This window comes from Molothrus ater, chromosome 21 (genome assembly GCF_012460135.2).
Source record: "Molothrus ater isolate BHLD 08-10-18 breed brown headed cowbird chromosome 21, BPBGC_Mater_1.1, whole genome shotgun sequence".
In the NCBI taxonomy this organism is placed as follows: Eukaryota; Metazoa; Chordata; class Aves; order Passeriformes; family Icteridae; genus Molothrus; species Molothrus ater.
In genome coordinates this window covers 11360630-11379435 of record NC_050498.2, presented here as the reverse complement: position 1 = coordinate 11379435, position 18806 = coordinate 11360630, and the positions used below count along the sequence as shown (strand labels likewise).

Below are 18806 nucleotides of genomic sequence, written 5' to 3'. Positions count from 1 at the left end.
TACACTTTGGTTTATATTGCAGCTACCTTTTTCTACTTTCTTTTATCACCAGAAATATGCCCTATGCAAAGAATATCTGTGCCAGGAACTATTTTGATGAGTGGGAGTCAATTTGTTCCACATACAATATAAAATCAAAAAAGGCAATCTCTGATCTAATGAACTTGGAATGCAAATTGATAGAAGAGACAAAAATATTATAGGAAAGATCCAAATAGGGTGCATGCCAGGATATATGATATTCAGTCAGTACAGGGCTTATCTAAGGAAGAAAGCAAAGCACTTTAGAGAGCACAGAGAAGTCACTTGCATTTTAATTGTGCTGGTAGCTGATGGTGAAAATTCTGTGGAACATATAGAGGTCAACCAGTAAGTACAATATATTATTTGTAAACCACAAGAGAGAAACTTTTTTGTAGCTTTGCCAAGGAAAAATATCATAACACTAAAGTTCTATTGAGAAAGTTTTCATATTATTTTTGTAACTGGTATCATTCTTCTTTACATAATTTTACCTTTCATAATGCTCTGTCACTGCAGCTGGGCTGGTTTTATGCTTGAACCGAGAACAGTTTACTGTGCACAGTAAAAATGGCTTACAACCAAATTATAGTCTAAAAATACTGATATATCACAGCATAATCTTATTAGTGCCATGGAAAAGAATTTGTGTAATAAGACACATGCTTCCCTTCAAAGTTCACACCGTACTCTATATTAAATGTATTTCCTTTCTTTTTCTGAAGTGTGGAGGTCACTGTACTTAAAAGAAATGCATGTTTCTGGCCATTGTAGATGGCCCCATTACAAAATAATATCAGTAACTCACATAGGGTATCAATATCATATTTCTATGTAAATCCACGTGAGATAATGCACAGGATTCCAAAAGTGCCTGTCTTGTGCTGGACACAGAGAAGGCATTTTGTGTATATGATCCCATGCTAACATTCATTCATCGTATTTGTAGTGTCCCACACTCATAACTCAAACCCCTCAACAAAATGGCATAAAACCAAACAGCCTTGCTCTGAAGAAATTTTACTTTGATGTAAGAGAAAATAGTCCTACCTGTCCATTAAAACCAGCCCCATCAGTAGATTTGAGAAACTCATTATAAACTTGATTGGCTCTACTGATCACCATGGCAACTGCATCCTGGTACTGAGGAGATGAAACAGCCAGCAAAGGCAAGGCAGCCAGTGGGATGTGGTCTTCACTGCTGCTGAGACAGCTCTCATCATAGCTGTAGGGATTTAGGCTAGAAAAGGACATGTTATCATCAGGGAAACTGCAAGAGGCAGCGCACAGCATTAGAGAATGAGAAATTACTAACAGAAATGGGTTGGGCTACTGCAGTTCACAATAAGAAAACACAGCAAGGATCATTTTTTCAGAGAATTTAATTCCTTAAAAAAACCCAAGCATTACTGCTTCAGGTGAATGGGATCACACTAGAAGGCATTTCTGTAGTTCAACGCACTTGATGCAATTGTTCTACATACAACTAGACATAATTTTAAATGGCAATGACATGATTACATTTCAGCTTTTGCTTCCCCCCCATATAATAACTCACTGCACCAGAGAGCAGAATCCAACCATCACAATGGAATAGTTTCCGAGAACACAATGACAGGTGTATTGTTCAAAAGCATATTAAGACATTTTTCCCAGTGTCCAATGTTTTCAAAAAGATGAAACAAAGCTGCACACGATCTGAAATCATGAGCTTCAAATGTAACCCTGGGCACTATACTGAAATAAAAATACTCTAAAAGCAAGTATCACTTAAGGAAGCCCCAGACAAAACCAAGAGAAGCAACTCTTTGCTTAGAAAAACAGAAACCAAGAAAATCTGATTCTCTTCTCCCCTCACCAGAGTTCAGCAGTTAATCCTGGTTTGCACTTGTAGAAGAATTGATGTAGGAGTATGTGTTTCTTTCATCTTTCTCTATCGTGCCATTTAAAATACTTATGTCATGGAAAGTAAGGTTACTTCAAAATATTCTCTCATTCAATGACTGAATTTCAAGACTGAAAAAGCAGCTGAGGAAGAGCCACTTCTGAAGTGGATACATCCAATAAAAATTTATTTTAAAACAAATTAATCCACTTTGAAAAGGATGAAAGATCGCTGCAAGTCTTCCAGTCAGCAGAAGATTAAGAATGAATCACAAAATTTCATTTTGAAATATATAGATCACAGAAAACCATTCAAAACCACAATGCATAACCAACACTGGGAATGCAAATCAACTTACCTGGAAACAAGAGAGAAAGCTGCTGAACAAATTGCTGGGCAGGGAACAAGTCTCATTAAGATGTGGCCCAAAGAGGCAGGGAAATGGGCTCGGGTCACTTTCTCAAACACAGAACTGAAGGTGTTGATGTCTGCCAGCTTGCTGCTGTGGTCCCCACTTCCAGTGTCTAATATGTTCCCCCCATGTAGGATCAAAATTAACACATGAGTTTTGCAGTTCTGGTGTTGAACTCCTTCCTGTGAGAAAAACACGAAATAGGAAAGGAGGAGGCATTTTTACAGACTTTGTTAGTTTACCTGGTGTCAACATTAGCAGTGATTTTTTTTTTCTGCCATGCCCATCGTGATAATTTTTTGATATTTGCTTTCACTGGAGTGGGTGGGGGCATGTGTGTGCATGTGCGCATGTCCTGTGCTCCATTTAATTCAAGTATGTCTGAATCATGCAGAGCCCACTATGCTCTGACACAAACTCTGTGCAGCACAGATGTAGGTTTCAGATCAACAAAGATTAAGACAGCTTTGTGTACATCAGAAGTTACTTTAAATACTCTGAGATTGGAGAAAAAATTCCAAACTCCACAGGCAGCATAAGCTATTATCTGTCTAGGTATCCTAGTGATTGCTTAATTTACTGGCAAGGTTCTCATTCAAATCATCACAAGTCCAAAAAAGACAAATTCCTCTATCAATGAAAACATTCAGCAAAAGCAGATGATGCAGTTATCTCAGGCTTTTGAGACTGGTAGCTTCCTATTAAAATGAAAGACACTTCCTGAAAAAGTAAAAAAAATGCATTATTGCTGATATCCATAAAATTCACAAACAAATTTATGAATATGTGAATAGACGCATACACAGACAATAATCAGCATGTTTTGTAGATAACCAACATGTTTCCTGCTTGAAACCAGAAAAGCATTTTGAATGTCTCACAATTTCACCTTTTTTTTCCTCTTTACCCCTTGATATTCACATGCACTCCAAGAACTCAGTAATACATGAAAAGGTTAGATTTTTTTGTTGTTAAATCTTGACTGCTATTTTCTTCTTCACTTTGGATGACAGGATTCTTGAAGATTTCTAGTTCCTGACCAAATATGAACACACTGTAAAAATAACAGTAATGTTTTTTGACTAAGGATCATTTAATGCTAGATTGGGTGATTTACTCAGAATCAGGCAATGTTCTGGACAGTTTATTCTTAAGTTCTAGAATGAAAGGAAATTGATAACTTTAGCACTTGTATTATGGTGACAGAGAAATGGCCGAAAATGAGAGAATTGTAGGTTATTCCACTGTCTCTGTTCAGCCCATGAATTTTAGTATCCAGTAGAAGTACTAATTCTGAAGGCTTTTTGCTGACCTGACTTGTAACTGCTTAAATACAGGAGAATCATGTAAGCATTTTTCAGGTTCCACTTTTCCATGCACCGATTTACAATTGCCTTCTCTGTAAGGTTTCATTCCAGTTTTCAGAAGAGAAATTTAATTCCCTTTAAAAGCTAAGTGTAGTTCCTTCCATGGACAATGTCTGCTTGTAAATAAGCACCACCGCTGAGGAGCTGATGAAACTGAAAGCTTCAAAAAGAAAAAAATCAAGTGGGTCAATAAAGTCAATGGTATGAGAAGTCTCTCAGCTGAATTTAACTGGTATCTTTTACAGGAAGACTCAAAGAGAATAAAATTAATTTGTCTCTCAGGAGTAGCTCAGCCATGACTTAGACAGGTGCTCAAGGACTGATTGACTGCAGTCAATCAATGACTGTCATCATTTTATGGGGGTTGTGGGACTGAGTTCTTCAAAAATGGTAAGGTAGATATTTCCATTACCTGTCCTATGTGTGGACAGAGGACCTTAATCAGTTTTCTGGAAGGACCACTCGTTGAGATTCTTTCCTGCTTCTAAATAAAGGCAATTCTGTTACTATCAAATTCATGACTGCTGCTGAATCTGCTTCACAAAACCTGCATTTCCAGTCAAGTACTAAGCAGACATAACAATTTTTCTTCAGAAAACTGAGTCCTATTTCCATGTAAGTATGCAATGTCTAAAAATCTTGTGACGACTTTCAGTGAGTACATGTGCACCTACTAAACAAGGGAAAAACACACTAAGGCATCAGATGAGTTTTAGGTTACATAACACAATATGAGAGTATTTCCACATGTCTACTCCTTGAAAATCAACTTGTTTTAGGAAACAATCTCACCTCATTGTCCTCATGTATTTCAATACTGCCTTGTGCAGGGAACCTTTGTTTTCTTAAAGAGGTTCTATATAATTCACCTGAAAGGAAAAGAGACATATTAGTCATATAAATATTTGTCTGTTACATCTTTTACAGACATCTGTGGAGGTAAGGCCCATTTCTGATTTCAAGACAGAAAGTTCTGTTCACAGGAAACCCTGTCGACAAACAGAACAAAACACGTTCACCAGTGATTCAGAGACACTAAGCAAGTTCTGCATCTCTAGCTTTGCCTGAAGTAACTTGTTGCCCTGCCTCTTCAGGTGGAGCACATCAGATCTCAAGATCACCACAAGAAGAAAGCCAGGTGAAAGGAAAAACACTGAGTGATTCAACATCCTAAAGCAGGCATGAAAGGCATGGGTTTGATACATGACCAAAAAAAAAAGTTTGTACCCTGAATCTAGAAGACAATTCATATGACCACTCCTAAACTTCTGAGATCATGAGGTAAAGTTTGAACCCATACTAAGAATCAAGACAGGTCCTCTGTTTTTTTTTTTTATTACACAGACCATTTCAAATATCCCTAATATTTTGCCATGCTAATTAGGGAGAGATTTAGAGGGGGAAAAAAAAGAAAAAGAGAACTTGTGTTGGCTACAAAGCATAAAGGGGTGATAGTCCCAAAAGAAAACTGCTATTTCCATTATCATGCTCTCATGAGAAGTTATGCTGCTTCCTGCCATCTGCTTCACTATTGCTAGCCCTTCATAATGACAAATCTGTCATGAGAAATATGTTCACATGAAGGCTGTGACATATGCTTTCTATTAACAAATGAGAAAGAATACTGTAAATATACTGCAGATGCAGTTTTGCAGACTGCACTGTTTATAGGAAAATAATGGCATGCATCACTGAGTCCAATCCTGCTCTGAAAATCACAGCATGAGATAGTTCCTGTGTTAAATTCCACAGTTTCTTCATTGAATGAGTCTTACACATACACATGCCACCAGATCTCATAAATTACTACTACAGAGCACAGGAGAAGAAAAACACACAGGATTTAGCTGCGGATCTCAACTCAAAATGCTCCACAATTCCAGTTAAAAGACCAGGCGAGATGGAAAAAAGTATGATTTCCAAAAGGGAAGGAGTTGGCACCTAGTGACAATGTGCTTATGAACAGAGCTGCAGGAATAAAGAACTGACATTTCACTGTGAACTGCTTCAGTAGTCAGATGTTTTTGTTAACTCTTAAGCTTTATGTAACACAACCTAAACATTACCTTGATTTTCTTCAAGCTTCCCAATTGTTTCTATCTGCTCAACAAGGTCATTTGAGTTCCACTGGCTCATGCCTATGAGAATAGCATTTTTTCCTTCCACCATCTCTTCTGTAAGAGGAAAAAGAACAGAATAAACTGCTGTGACAAAAAAGAGAAAAAAGGGTGAGAACTAGTAACCAAGAGAGAAATAAACACTCATTAGAACCCCTAATGGGAACATGTAACAGGTTATGCAGGACTATCCAGGAAAGCTTCTTGCCTACTCATATGCTTTTTAGCAATCCTATACGCTTCACAGATTATGTGCAGGAAAAAACATGGAAAAGAGAGGACTGTCTGAATCTTTTCTCTCTTGAGCAGCCACTGCAAAACAAAGTCAATAATAATCACTTTGAATGTTAGAGTAGTTGGCTGGTTTTGGGGTGTTTTTATTAAACTTTGTTTATTAGAAGAACACTGCCAGGTGTGTGCAGCAGGCACGAAGACCAGTGAAAAGAACTGAAAACAAATGAGAGAGCTGTTATGGAAGACTTTTTTTTGAGCTTAAAGGCTGTGGGGCAGGCATGTGGGGAGATTGGTATAGGGGTGTTTGCCTGTCTGCTGTTGAAGTCTGATAAAACAGCCAAATGGGAATGTGCAGGCTTCTCTGAGCAGCTTTTCAAATCTGAGGAAAAAAATGTTAGTCAACCATGGAATTTCATATTCTGACAATTTTGTGATGATGTATTCAGCTGTAACTTTCATCTTCTGTGATCAGAGGTATGTTGCAGTTAAATTATAAGGTAGTTTCCTGCATCAAATATAATTTTACATGTTGACACTGTAAAATTCCTGCCTAACTTATGGCATGTCACATGGAAAGCAAGAAACAAAGGAAAGCCAGGCAATATAAAACAGTAAAATATTACTTCTCCCTCTCCATATGGATTTTACTGAATTAAGTAGTTAGCCATGACAGATGAATCAACAGTCAAAACATGTACAGCTGTTTCATCTCAAACACAGGTGCTTGATTCTCTGTTTACAAGGCAGCCAGCCAGAAACTTCTTTGTTTGAGAAACTGAGATTTGACCCCAGCTGTTTTTCAGAATACAAAAGCAGCTCACTAATGTTATGTTTTAATGGTGCCTACTGCAGTGCCCACTGTTTCCTACTTCAGCCTGTCTATGAAGTACAAATTACAGATGGGTAGATGTGGGATAGCTTCCAAATTCTCCCATGAAGAAATCCCATAGTACTCAACTCCAGCTGCACTTTGCAGCTGCAAGAATATCAAACATTGATGAAGCACTCTGTAAAAATTACAGAGAATGGGTGAGGAATATAGGTAAGAAACACTGCAGAAAATTTTATGCTGGAGACAGAAAAAGGGTATCAAGCCACCTCATTTTTAGGAGGTGAAAGCCACAGTCTCTGTCCTGGACAGGTCTCTCTCACTCCAGCACAAACTCCTCTTGTTTCTTTGGTGCTAAATTTAATCTACTGATAATGCCAATTACTTCAGCCTACACATATGCTTTCCTCTACCAAAGACACAAGTTCCCTTATCACCAAGAGAGCTTCTGAGTGTAGAAACGCCTTCTCCCTCTTTTGCTAGTATTTATGCTTCTGTGTACATTTAGTTTCCTGACGCTTAAACACTTTATTTCTGAAAGGCTGGTCAGGAGAAAGCAGAGATGATACTAAATTAGGAGGACCTATACTGCCTCAAGGGTAGTGAAGCCTTGCAGAGAGATACGAATAGACCACAGAGCTGGGCAATCACCAGCCATATGAAATTTAACACGTGCAAGTGCTGGATTGTGCACCTGGGATGAGGTAATCCTGGTTAGACCTACAAACTGTGGGGGAGGGAGCTAAAGACAAGCCATGGGGAAAGAGATCTGAGGGTTTAGGTTAATGGCAAATTGAATATGAGTCAATGGTGCATCATGGCAACTAGAAAGGCCAACAGTGTCCTGGGGTGCATCAGGCACAGCACCCTAGCCAGCTGAAGGAAGGTGACTGCCCCGCTCTGCTCTGGCGCAACCTCACATGGAGTCTTGTGTTTAGTTTTGGGTGCCATAATACAAGATCTAAAGCTACTAGAGAGCATCCAGAGGAGGACAACCAAGATGCTGAATGGCCTCGAGACCAAGATTTATGAGGAACAATTGAGGTCCCTTGGTTTGTTCAGTTTGGAGAAGACTGAGGGGAGACCTCATCGCAGTCTGCAACTTCCTCAAGGTGGGCCATAGAGGGGGAGTTGCTGATATTTCTCTGGTGACCAATGACAGGATATGAAGAAATAAAAATCTATCTAAAGAAAACTTAATCTGAAGAGCATTTTTGCAAGCTAACTATCAAGTAATCTAAACTTGGAAATACTTGTGTTAACTCAATATGGACTAGGTCCAGCAAATTCAGCCTACAATGCATATCTTGCCAGGTTCAAAAATGCAGGCACCAAACTGACCTTCAAAGCACTACTGAACAATGGATCTTGATGATTCAAAAGAATATTCCATCAAGCACAGTAAGTGATCATACTCCCAAAGACAGAATCTAGTCAGACTTTTGATCTATTCACACCAAAGAAAACTATGCCATCTAGAATGTCTGAAACATCATCATTTTAGTTCTCTTTATGGAGAAAAAAACTCAAGTATGATTTGGTGCTCAAAGTTACAACTGCAGCTTCACGCGGAATTTGGAAACATTGCTGAAATCATCAAGACAGCTATTTTAAGCACATGGTAGAACATTGCAAAGCACAAAGGCATGTGGAGGAAGATCAGCATAGGGTATATTTATTTTCTATTTCCAACTCTTCCATTCATTAAAGCTTAAGATTTAAATGCAGCTTAAACAATTTGGGTATCCTATTCTCACTGAATACCCAGTGGGAAAAGATCACCATCTCTCATTCTCTTCATGCTTAGATGTATCCCATGCACATTTAATTTTGATCCACAGAAGCAATTTATCACGTATTATTATCTCTCACTAAAAGTCTGTTATTAGGGGATTAACAACACAGCAACAGATGTTGTTCATTATCTTTACATAGTGACTTTTTATTTCATTATAAAAACTATAGCGACTGTCATTACAAGCATTTCAGACTACATAGACTACTTTTGACATTAAAACTTAGGTATTTAAGGAAAGCTCTTTCAGAAAAAGACAAGTGAAATGTGTCAGAAGAGTGTAAATTTTGGTTCCTGGAAACAGAACCAAAACCAGAGCTCCAGCCTCCCACTGGAGGTGGGAGTTTGTGTATGCACCCAACCTTCAGATTCTTCTCCCACTTCAGAACAAAACTTGGCATGCAACCAACCATGTCAAGAGTCAGGGCCTCCCAGATGACGTAGGGAGTGCTGCAGGTACCTCAGCTGGTTAGAGCACAGTGCCATAGTCACAGGTTTGATCCCCATATGGGCTATTCACTTAGGAGCTGGGCTCAATGATCCTTGTGGGTCCCTTCCAAGTCAGAACATCCTGTGATGAAATCCGCAAGCATTCAAATACTGCTCTTTGAAGGAGCAGAGATCCCAGTCCCTCCAGAAAAAGTTTTGATAGAGTGGAAAACCTAAGACATTGGTCTTTAAAGCTGGCCATCAGTAACATGGACACTGATGGCCTTCATTAGGAACTATGAACAAGAACACTCCCATTGTAACCTCATACACCATCTGAGCTGGGAAGGACCAGGGTCAGACCCCATGAGCTCTGCACTGGTGGTGTTTTGCTGCTTCTGATTCCAGACTCAGCTCAGGGCAGCTCACTCATCCACCCCAGCACCTCAACAAACTCCGGTAAATTCAGGTCCATGCACAAATCCCGGATAGAATTGATGGGAGGTTTTGTCTGATGAGGACAATGCTGTCAGTTCACCCATGAAGGAGTTTAGTTAGTTGTTGTAAAATTGGGGGAAAAAATGGGGAGGGGAGGACAAAAATGTGTACTCACCCCGCGCATCAAAGAATTCATCATCGGAGCTCTCTACAGAGTCTCTGAGAACACTCTGCACGTGCCGCTGAGCACCACCAAATCGGCATGGGCCAGCTGAAAATACAAGGAGACCCACATTAACACAAGGGAATGCCCACCTCTGCTCCAGAAAAGACCCTGACCCAACACATTAATGACCAGTTTGTGTAGGTGCCTCAGGAGGATGATCATCAGGCACACTTTAATCTCAACTGTCAGCCAGCCAGAGCTCTCAGGATGGCAAAAAAATACTTCCACTTAATGAAAGTGATTAAAACAAGTTTGTGTTAAAGATATGCCTGCATTCAGCTAATGCAGTGATCTCAAAAGATAAACTCTTTTCTGTTGAATTCATCTGACTGTTCCATTCCAACACTCAAACTGCACATTGTTTCTAAGACACAAAGCAGCATTTCCCCAGGACACGACAGTAGCTCCCACTTAAATTCAATTTGACTCCTAAAATAAGTGCCATCTTATTTGGCTCACAGATTTGCAGACAAGCTACTAAATTCTCACTCACTGAACTGGTTTCATCAGAGCTCTGCTGTGCTGGGGCCTGGGGCTTTCACTTGAAGCTTGCCATTTGAAGATAGGAAGGCAAAACCACATTACAATAGGTACAGTAACAGATATAGTCATGACAGCTTAGATGGTCCTCATGGATTATCATATTCAAACTAATTTGTAGTAAGTAAGCCAGATTTGTCTAGGTATCTGAATTCTCCTTACATCTAAGCAACCCAACACTAGAAAGAAGCAGTGAAATATATTCCTTATATTAACAACAAAGTCTCCCCACAATCAGTGGAGAAGCAGGGATCAAATCCACCATACCCCTAACAACACTATTGTAGAAAGGACACTCATTACCCACCAGAATAGTGTCCTTCGTTTTATTCATTTCCGCAAATGATGACATCAGACCTGATTCTAATATCCTGAGCCCCTGGCCACAAAAGCATTCTTCTTCTCTCAGCAGTAAAAGAGCAACTCAAACAGAGGATGCATCCTTCTGTATTATTCTGGAGAAAACATGCCACTAGGTCACAGCCTTTTGTTCTTCATTTACTCCACCTATAGCTGAATTAATCAGAAATATAAGTGAAGGGTGGTAAGAAGCAGCAGATTTTAGCTGGCCAAGACGTGAGTAAAAACAATAATCAATTAATAGCATTTTAATAGGGTTAAAAAAATTGGTTATTAAGAAGTAAGTAAAAATAATAGTCAATTGATAGCATTTTGATAGGTTTTTTTTTTAATGGCTATTAAGGAGTCAGTATTCATTACAAGAGTACAGCATGTATTGGGAATGTGTCCAGTGATATCTGGCAGCTACTGGAGCCCCTCCATTCAGATACATATCTATCCTAAAATGCACCACTACAGTCATCAAAATAGTGGTAGAAAGAACACTATTCTGAACTTCAAATGAAAAAAAATCTGCATGGGGTCAATGCTTGGAACAGAAGGCATTCCAAAATTCCAAAAGCACAAGGTGGGAAGCACCACAAAATACCAGAGTGATGAATGGAGGGTTGGACCGAAAGAGGGAGGGAGCAAGGGAGGGAGCAAGGGAGGGAGGAAGAACAAAAGGAGGGAGGAGGCTATAAAAATAAAAAATTGTAAAAACTTCAAAGGTACTCCAAAGCAAACAGCAATTCCCTGGAGAAGAACTGCCACTAGCCTGGCTGAAAATCAATAATAGTACTCACCCCACAAAAAAAGCCCATGGTTCCAGGGACCTTGGAGTTTGATGTAGAATGTGAAGGGAGGGCAGGGAAAAGTGTGACAAATATCCAGGCATAAATTCTGGCTATGAGAAAAGATCTTGGGAGCATAAGTTTTATTATATTGCACTGGGAACGCTTCTAGATTTAGAAGCAGCTTAAACATAACCACAGTCAGCAGCACAAATATGCGTAAAGCTCACAGCTCTCCACATCTAGATTGATTTGCTGGCTGGACTGCATTGCATTGCCCTAATACATTGGTCCTATTGAGTCTGCTTTCTTTTGTGCCAGCAGATTAGCATTAGGCTAACCTTCAGAGGACTCTATTAACATTTCTTGATTTTATTAGACACTGGCATTTCCCGGACTCACTGATTTGATTTACACTGTCAACTGCTGCATATCTTATTTTATAATTTTGTTTCAGAGAATGAAAAGACCAGCCCTACTTCAGAGCACAGGTGAGCTCCTCGGTAATGACTTTATGCTTCTACAGCAGTGAACCTACCCTTTATCAGATCAGTCAGCTGACTCTTAGCAGCCAGATTTCAGAAGCTTTTGCACCCGGGTAGCAACTTCCATTTCATTTCAGTTGTTCAGTATCACAATTTCTGATTGAAGAAGGGGAAAGCATGGAGAAATGCCTTGAACACTACATGACCAATTTGTGAGTCACAATAGTTGAACTGGAAGCACATACAGTGGTTCCCCACAAAGCTGTCGGGGAGGCTTGTGGGGACAGAGGGATAGTAGGATATAAGAGTAACATTTCCCAGAGGTGGAAGGAGAGCCCACAGAAATGCACAGGTGCTTTTCTTCTACAAGAAGCGGAAGTAAAGTTTCCTATCTAACCTGTTCTCTCTGCACAGGACTGCAAGTTGTGACAGTCACCTGTCATAGAGGGAGCTGGCAGGGGCTTGCCCTGAGCACAGAGGCACAGTAAAAGCAAGGGAGAATACAACAGCAGAGCCATTGTTGCAGAACTATGAACAGAAGCTCAATGCTCTAGTTAGGCTAGCACTAACCTAAGTAATTGTAATTAAGAATAGAATCATGGATTTTCCTCAGGAAAAAAAAAAAAAAAGTCTTTTTTTCTTCAACAAAGAACAGCTGGAATTTCACTGGTACTTTGCTGCATCAGTGACCTGGTGACTGATGGAGGTGCTGTGATGCATGTTAGATGTTGATTTCCTTACCCCTACTATGTATAAGTAAGGATCACAACTGAAATCTATCCTGCATAACAGCTTCCATAAGGGGAAGAGCCACAGATGATAATCGGCTGCAACCTCTTGTGATAAGCAGCAAAACAGCCAGGATCTTATTTGACTAAAAATTTCTACAGAAATAGTTCCATGTTCTGTTATGCAACACTCACACTTCGGTTGAAGGCAAGTCAGACTGCACCTCTGTACACGTCATCCTAATTCAGATGCAAGACAAATTTAATCCTTGGTGTTTAGTGAGTGTACGTAATTCCAGCAAACAGCAGAAGAAAAAGTTCCCACTCACATACCATCAGCTTCTAATACTGTCCATCCAGAGAAGGAACAACCCACTAAAATGATGCAATCTCCGATATGTTCCACAAATAGACCAAAGGAGCGGAACAGTCATGGAAAATGCCAATTCTACTTTCACCCACAAACACCAGCAAGGCTCATTCTTCCATAGCTCCATAAGAAATCACCAGCAGTTGAAAAATATATATAAGAGAAGAATCAGCTCTAGCTTCCTCAGGTCAGGAGGCATATACCCAAATTCTTTCTAAAGGTGTCTCTTTTTTTTTACAAGCTGGCAATGATATCACAATAAAGCATTGCATGAGCACGCTTCATTACATGTGATATGAGGGTGATTCTAAAAGAGAGAAAACAAAAGAAAAACACAAGAGGAATGAAAGTGACCCTACTGGTCTTTAGCCAACATTCTCAGGACTAAGGAAATGGAAACAGAAAAACAGGTAAGAAGTGAAGTAAGGCTGAAGAGGCTCTGAAAAAGTTTAAAAAGCAAAGGTTTTCCTCTGAAAACTGAATACCTAATGCTGTTGATTCCCAACTTTAATCACTTTCCCATATCCTTTGGAAGGCCCAGTGTCCAAAACACACAAATCGTAGAAGTCCCAAGCATCCTAAGACAAAACAGCTCACCATTGTCACTCAACAGTATGCACATGTTCTGCTACCAGTACCAAAAATGCTGCTTCAATATTACCTGTTAAGAAAGATAGTATTTAAAATACACACCATGTCAGGAGAAAGAAAAGGCATCTACTTTCCATTTCCATTCCAGTAACTGGCATCAATTCTGACAGCACAAAGCAACACCATACAGTACGGGGCCCAGGTCCTTAGGTGGCATACACCTAGAGGTGAAACATGTGAGAGCACAAGAATATCTTCTGGGAAAAGGAAGGAATATTTTCCTGTGGAAATGATGTCCTCTTAGCACACCTTACCAAGGCACAGGGATTGAATCTGCTACTGGATCTAACAGGCAGAAAATTAATTTTCAAATGCAGCAGGAAGTAAGCCTAGCCCTGCTGCGAAACCACAGCCATGTTACCTTTCTTCACTGGTTCTGCCTTCCCCTAATTTTGAAATAGCTTTTAAAAACTCTTACTGAAACCGAAAAAAACCCCCATTACTGGAGTCATCACATCACTGTTTACAGTAGCACTTCACGGGCAGGACTAGCACATACTCTTTGGGAATGAGAGTACGTTGATTTCATCCCTGAAACATACTTGTGAGGGCAGAGTACCAGCACAGTAGGGTCAGTCTAGAAGCATCAGCCTAGGAGTCACTCCAGCATCTGCCTCTTCTCCTTACCAGTGCATGTGTCACCCGCTACCTCGTCGGGCAAGCAGGACAGACGGAAAGTAAGCAGGATGACCCAAATGCCAGCCATACCAGCCCCTTGTGTAGTGGCAGCATCACAGGCTGGTTCCAGAGGCCATCCCAGCTCAGGTGTGCTCACACCAGACTTGCCAGGAAAATGCATTCAAGCAGACTGGGGTAAGAGCTGCAGTTTCCACTGGATGCAATTACAGCACTGGGCTTTGCTGTGAAATGAATTCAGTATTATTTGCTTCACTGTCATATTATCACAGATTTCAAACTTTGCAGGAGGCCCAGCCTTTTTCCACATCTTTTGCTTGGTAACATTTTCCAGTTTCCAATCAAGCCCAGACACAAGCACATGCCAGAAGACAGGCAATGATAAAGAAAGCGCTCCTGACTACTATCATCACACCTCGGTAGAGATGAAACAGCACACAGTGTTCTCATAGCTACTGGAAACTCAGTCTTTTACAAAGTCAAATATTGAGGACTGAATTAACCTCAATTAAAAAAAATTAAAAAATAGACTCTATTACACAGATTAAAAAATTTCCACCTGTCAAAACTTGTTTTAGAAGCACACTATTTTGAATTCAGGGGCAGTTGTCCTAATAAAATTTAAAAGCACAAGTCATTTTTCCATTTGGATAGAGATGCTGGGTAGGAGGAATGACCTTTGCTATTGCTACCAACTGTGGTTGCATAAAAATATTTCCTTCTGTTTTGCTGGTTTCATGCTTCTTGCCTATCCATTAAGTGATTTAACTGAGCTACCCACACAGTGTTACCTAGTGACTATGAAGTTAAGACTTACTGGAGGCCAACTTCACCCACTATTATTTCCTACTTATGTTTTATTTCTTATTTGGAAATCGTAAAACGGAAGATGAACATTACAAGTATGTGAATTTAACTACTGGAGGCACTCCTAAGAACTCAGGATCTCATACAAGACAGAGGGAGATGCTGATCAGAAGAAGTCCTTGCCTGCACACTGACCACCAAAAAAGATGGACCATATATGCCATCACTGATAGCACGCCTCCTCATCCAAAATCACAGAATGAATCTGCATCAGAGACTGGAACTGAAATAAAATCAATTGAAGCTGAAATGGAACACACTCAGTAGAAGGGGCTGAGGAGGGGCATGGAGTGGGAGGCCTACAAAACTGTGAGGCTAACGGAGAAGAGGAAAAAAAATAACACTGGGAGGTGAGAGGGAGGGTAGAGAGAACATAAAATGCCAAAGGGGATGGGGAAAAAACAAAGTGGAAGATCAAGTCAAGAGGTCAAGCTCCCTTGTCAAAATACACAGCTGACAAAGCCAGACATAGTTACAGATAGAAAAAAGTCCACAAAGATTGCAGGTTCTCTTGTCAAGAAGTGAAAGACCTAACTGATAGCCACTGTGGTCAGAAGTGGCCAACACAACCATCTCCTCTCTCCCATTCCTCATTCAGTGTCTTTCATGTCACAGCAACTTCACAGTGAAAAATCCCTGGCTGTCTACTGTTTATATCCCTCCACTGGCAGTTCTGCAGCAGATGGTAAGGATAGGCATGTATTTGAATATTGAGTACAGAAAACAAATCAAGAAACTAAGCCATGCATGTCTTAAAGCCCCTATTTTAAGGTACCAGTGACATTTGCAGTCTTGCACTTTACAGGATTACTAGTGAGATGGAGGAAGAGAGAAAAGAGGTTTAACATGACTGTTCAGACTTCAAATCCTAGATCAAACTTTCCTGTAAACATTGTACATCTCCCAGAGCTGTTTCTTGATGCTTCAGATGCCAGCTTCCCCACAGCTGAAATTAACTTCACCCTCCCTCTCAGCAGTGTCATCACCTCCTCCAAACTGACTCCCCAAAACCAGAGAAGATATGAATATTCTCCAATCTTTTCCTGCAATGACTGTAGGTGGACTGCTTGCAACACATCGCAAAGTATCTACTTTCATAGTGCAGAGATTCTGGCTTTCTGAGGAGGCTCTGGCATTTTGAGTCACTGTGCTCTGTTAAAAATGAAGTCAGAGCTGGAAAGCAGATACTCTACCACTCCCACAGGGACATGCCAGGTGGTGATCTACAATTGTCTTTATGTGGTTTTACAATCTACACTTGCAAATGCCCAGGCATTTCTGCATAGGGACGACTTCAAGTGCTTAGGGTCTGGAGTTCACCAGGTGAGATCTGGCTACTCAAATGAGTCAAGTGTGGACCATGTCTAAAACCCTTTTACAAGCACATCTATCATTCAACAGTAAACAAACAGCACATTTTCACTACAATTTTGATCTTCCTTTCTATTTGAGATAAGGCTACAGCACTAGCAGGGGCTGCAAGGTAGCATATATACAAGCAAAACAACTTTTTAATATTTGTGCATATTGCAGCTCACATTGGTAAACTCAGTAAGCTCAATTTATAAAAGCAGCACATTTTCCCTATGCCTAGACCAGATAGTTTCTTCCAGACCTTCTTTCTGAATGGTCTCTTCTTCGCAATAAGTATTGCCATCACAAAGCTTTCAAAATACATACTTTTTCAGTGAAATCACATCCAAGACAAGTACTATGTTTTAAAATTCCTGTGCAAAATTGTACTTGAATATGCAAAGTATGTATGCAGGCTGCATTATTCATGTATCGCAGAAAGAAAAAGCAATGCCCTCTTCTTATTTTCCTATCAAACTTAAAAGAACTGCAAGCTAATGCCAAAAAAAAAAAGAAAAAAACATGAGACTTTTCACCTATTCTATTACTTCTTCATCTTCCAAAGTCAGAAAAAAAAACATTTAGTTCAATCCTATATTTGCATCCTCTGAAATTATTAATGCTGTCATGTTTCTGAGTGTTACATCTCTGGGCTGCCACCAATCCATGTTTATTTTGGGGGAGCAAAGAAATAAACAGTGCTGGAAAAAACCACCCTTTTGGGTTTAGCTTTAATACTGTCATGCTGCTGTCAAGCTGTGTCCAGGCCTGGCACCAAACACCAGAAATGTCACATACTGACCATTCAGTCATAGCAGTTGGGCCTTCACCTGCAACGGCAATGGGTTCTGTGTGCAACGTAGAATAAAACCACTTCTGCATCAGCAACTGCACTCTCATCTGTTCTGGCTTCGTGCACACAGAACACACGCTACCTCCTTCAGGCCGCACCTGCCACCGGGCACGGGACATCTGGGCGCTGCTGCTGCTGCTGCTGAGCATCCTCAAGCCTTGCTCTCAGCCCCAGCCAACCGACCTCCAACCTCCACACTGCTCAGGCTCCAGAGGAAGCAGAAGTTACATGAATAGGCAAGGCTCAGGGCAGGCTTTCGTCAAATTCCACCCAACTGCACACCTGTATTGCTCTCCGACCACGGCTGCTGCCTCTCGGTCTGTTCCTCCCGAGCGGGCGGCAGCGAGCACCGCCCCGACCAGGCGGCAGCCACGGAATTCCCCGGGAGCTGGGAGCGACCCTTCCCGGAGCAGCACCGGCGGAGCGCGGGGAGGAGGCGGGGCAGCGGCGATGGGCGCGGGCGCCTGCGATGCCCCCGCAGACCCGCACGGCCGTGCCTTGACCACGGCAGCGGCAGATGCGGGGGCCGAAGGCAGAGCGGGCCGTGCTCGACGAGGACGAATGTACCCGCGCCTCGTTCACACGAGTTCGCGTTCACTGCTCCGCGGGGCCGGCGGCGAAGGACGCGGACACGGCGCTGCCACGGAGCCGCGGGTGGGCGGGGAACGCGCCGGAGCTTCTTCCCCGCCGCGCCCCCGGGGCCCCGCGCTCCCCTCGGGGCCGCCCCATCCCGCCCCGGGGGCCTCGCTCTCCCCTCGGGACTGCCCCATTGCGCCGCGCAGGCTCAGCACCTACCTGGGAGTGGAGATTTCGCCATTTCAGGGCTGCCCGCCCGCAGCCAAGCCGTCCTTAGCCGTGTCAGGTGCTCGCCTGCTGGGCGCTCCGGCACCCTGCTCTCCGGCGCCCCATCGGCTTTCGGCAGAGGCCCCGCGCCGCCCCCTTGCCTGCGGCGCTGAGAGACGCGGCCGGGAGACGCCGCCGCCGCCCGGTGCCGCCCGCCCGCCGCTAAAGGCGCAGCCGCCGTCGCTCAAGGCGCAGTGAGCGGCTCCGCGGAGAGCGGGGGCCGGGCCGGGCCGGGCCAGCACGGGGACGTGGCTGCGCATATACGGCCTAGAGAGAGCGGCCGCGCGGTGCGAGCAGCCCCCGTCCCCGGCGCGGCGCTGCCGGCAAGGACCCTCTGCCTGGAGCTCGCCTCGCCCGCAGCCCTCACGACACGCCTCCCGGGGAGGGGTCGCGGCTCCCCCGCCGTCCTGGCGCCCCTCGGAGCTGCGAGCCCGCAGAGCCGGAGGGGGCTGAGACCCGCGTCGTGCCCTCAGCTCTTCGGGGCCGAGAGGCGCTGTCCCTGCGCCGGCCCGTGGTGCTGGGGGGGCGCGCACGGCTCGGCTGCTGCTGCCGCACTGCCCCTGCCAAGCTGCTCCTGCGAGCGGCTGCTCTGGA

General features: G+C 42.5%; 1 protein-coding gene across 3 annotated transcripts in view; it reads right to left on the bottom strand.

The window, feature by feature from the left end:
• PITPNM3 (PITPNM family member 3) overlaps positions 1-18501 on the bottom strand; it is a 36062-nt gene extending 17561 nt beyond the window's left edge. The window contains exons 1-7 of one of the 3 annotated variants that reach the window (XM_036395079.2): positions 18165-18498; positions 10601-10806; positions 9703-9798; positions 5752-5859; positions 4478-4554; positions 2265-2500; positions 1072-1261 (exon numbers count right to left, since the gene is read on the bottom strand). In XM_036395079.2, coding sequence (XP_036250972.1) covers positions 1072-1261; positions 2265-2500; positions 4478-4554; positions 5752-5854 — 606 coding nt within the window. In that variant the 5' untranslated portion in view covers positions 5855-5859; positions 9703-9798; positions 10601-10806; positions 18165-18498. Of the gene's footprint in view, positions 1-1071; positions 1262-2264; positions 2501-4477; positions 4555-5751; positions 5860-9702; positions 9799-10600; positions 10807-18164 lie in introns of all 3 variants that reach the window. The other 2 variants (XM_036395080.2, XM_036395078.2) reach the window with 2 other exon arrangements.
• Between the last annotated feature and the right edge of the window lie 305 nt (positions 18502-18806).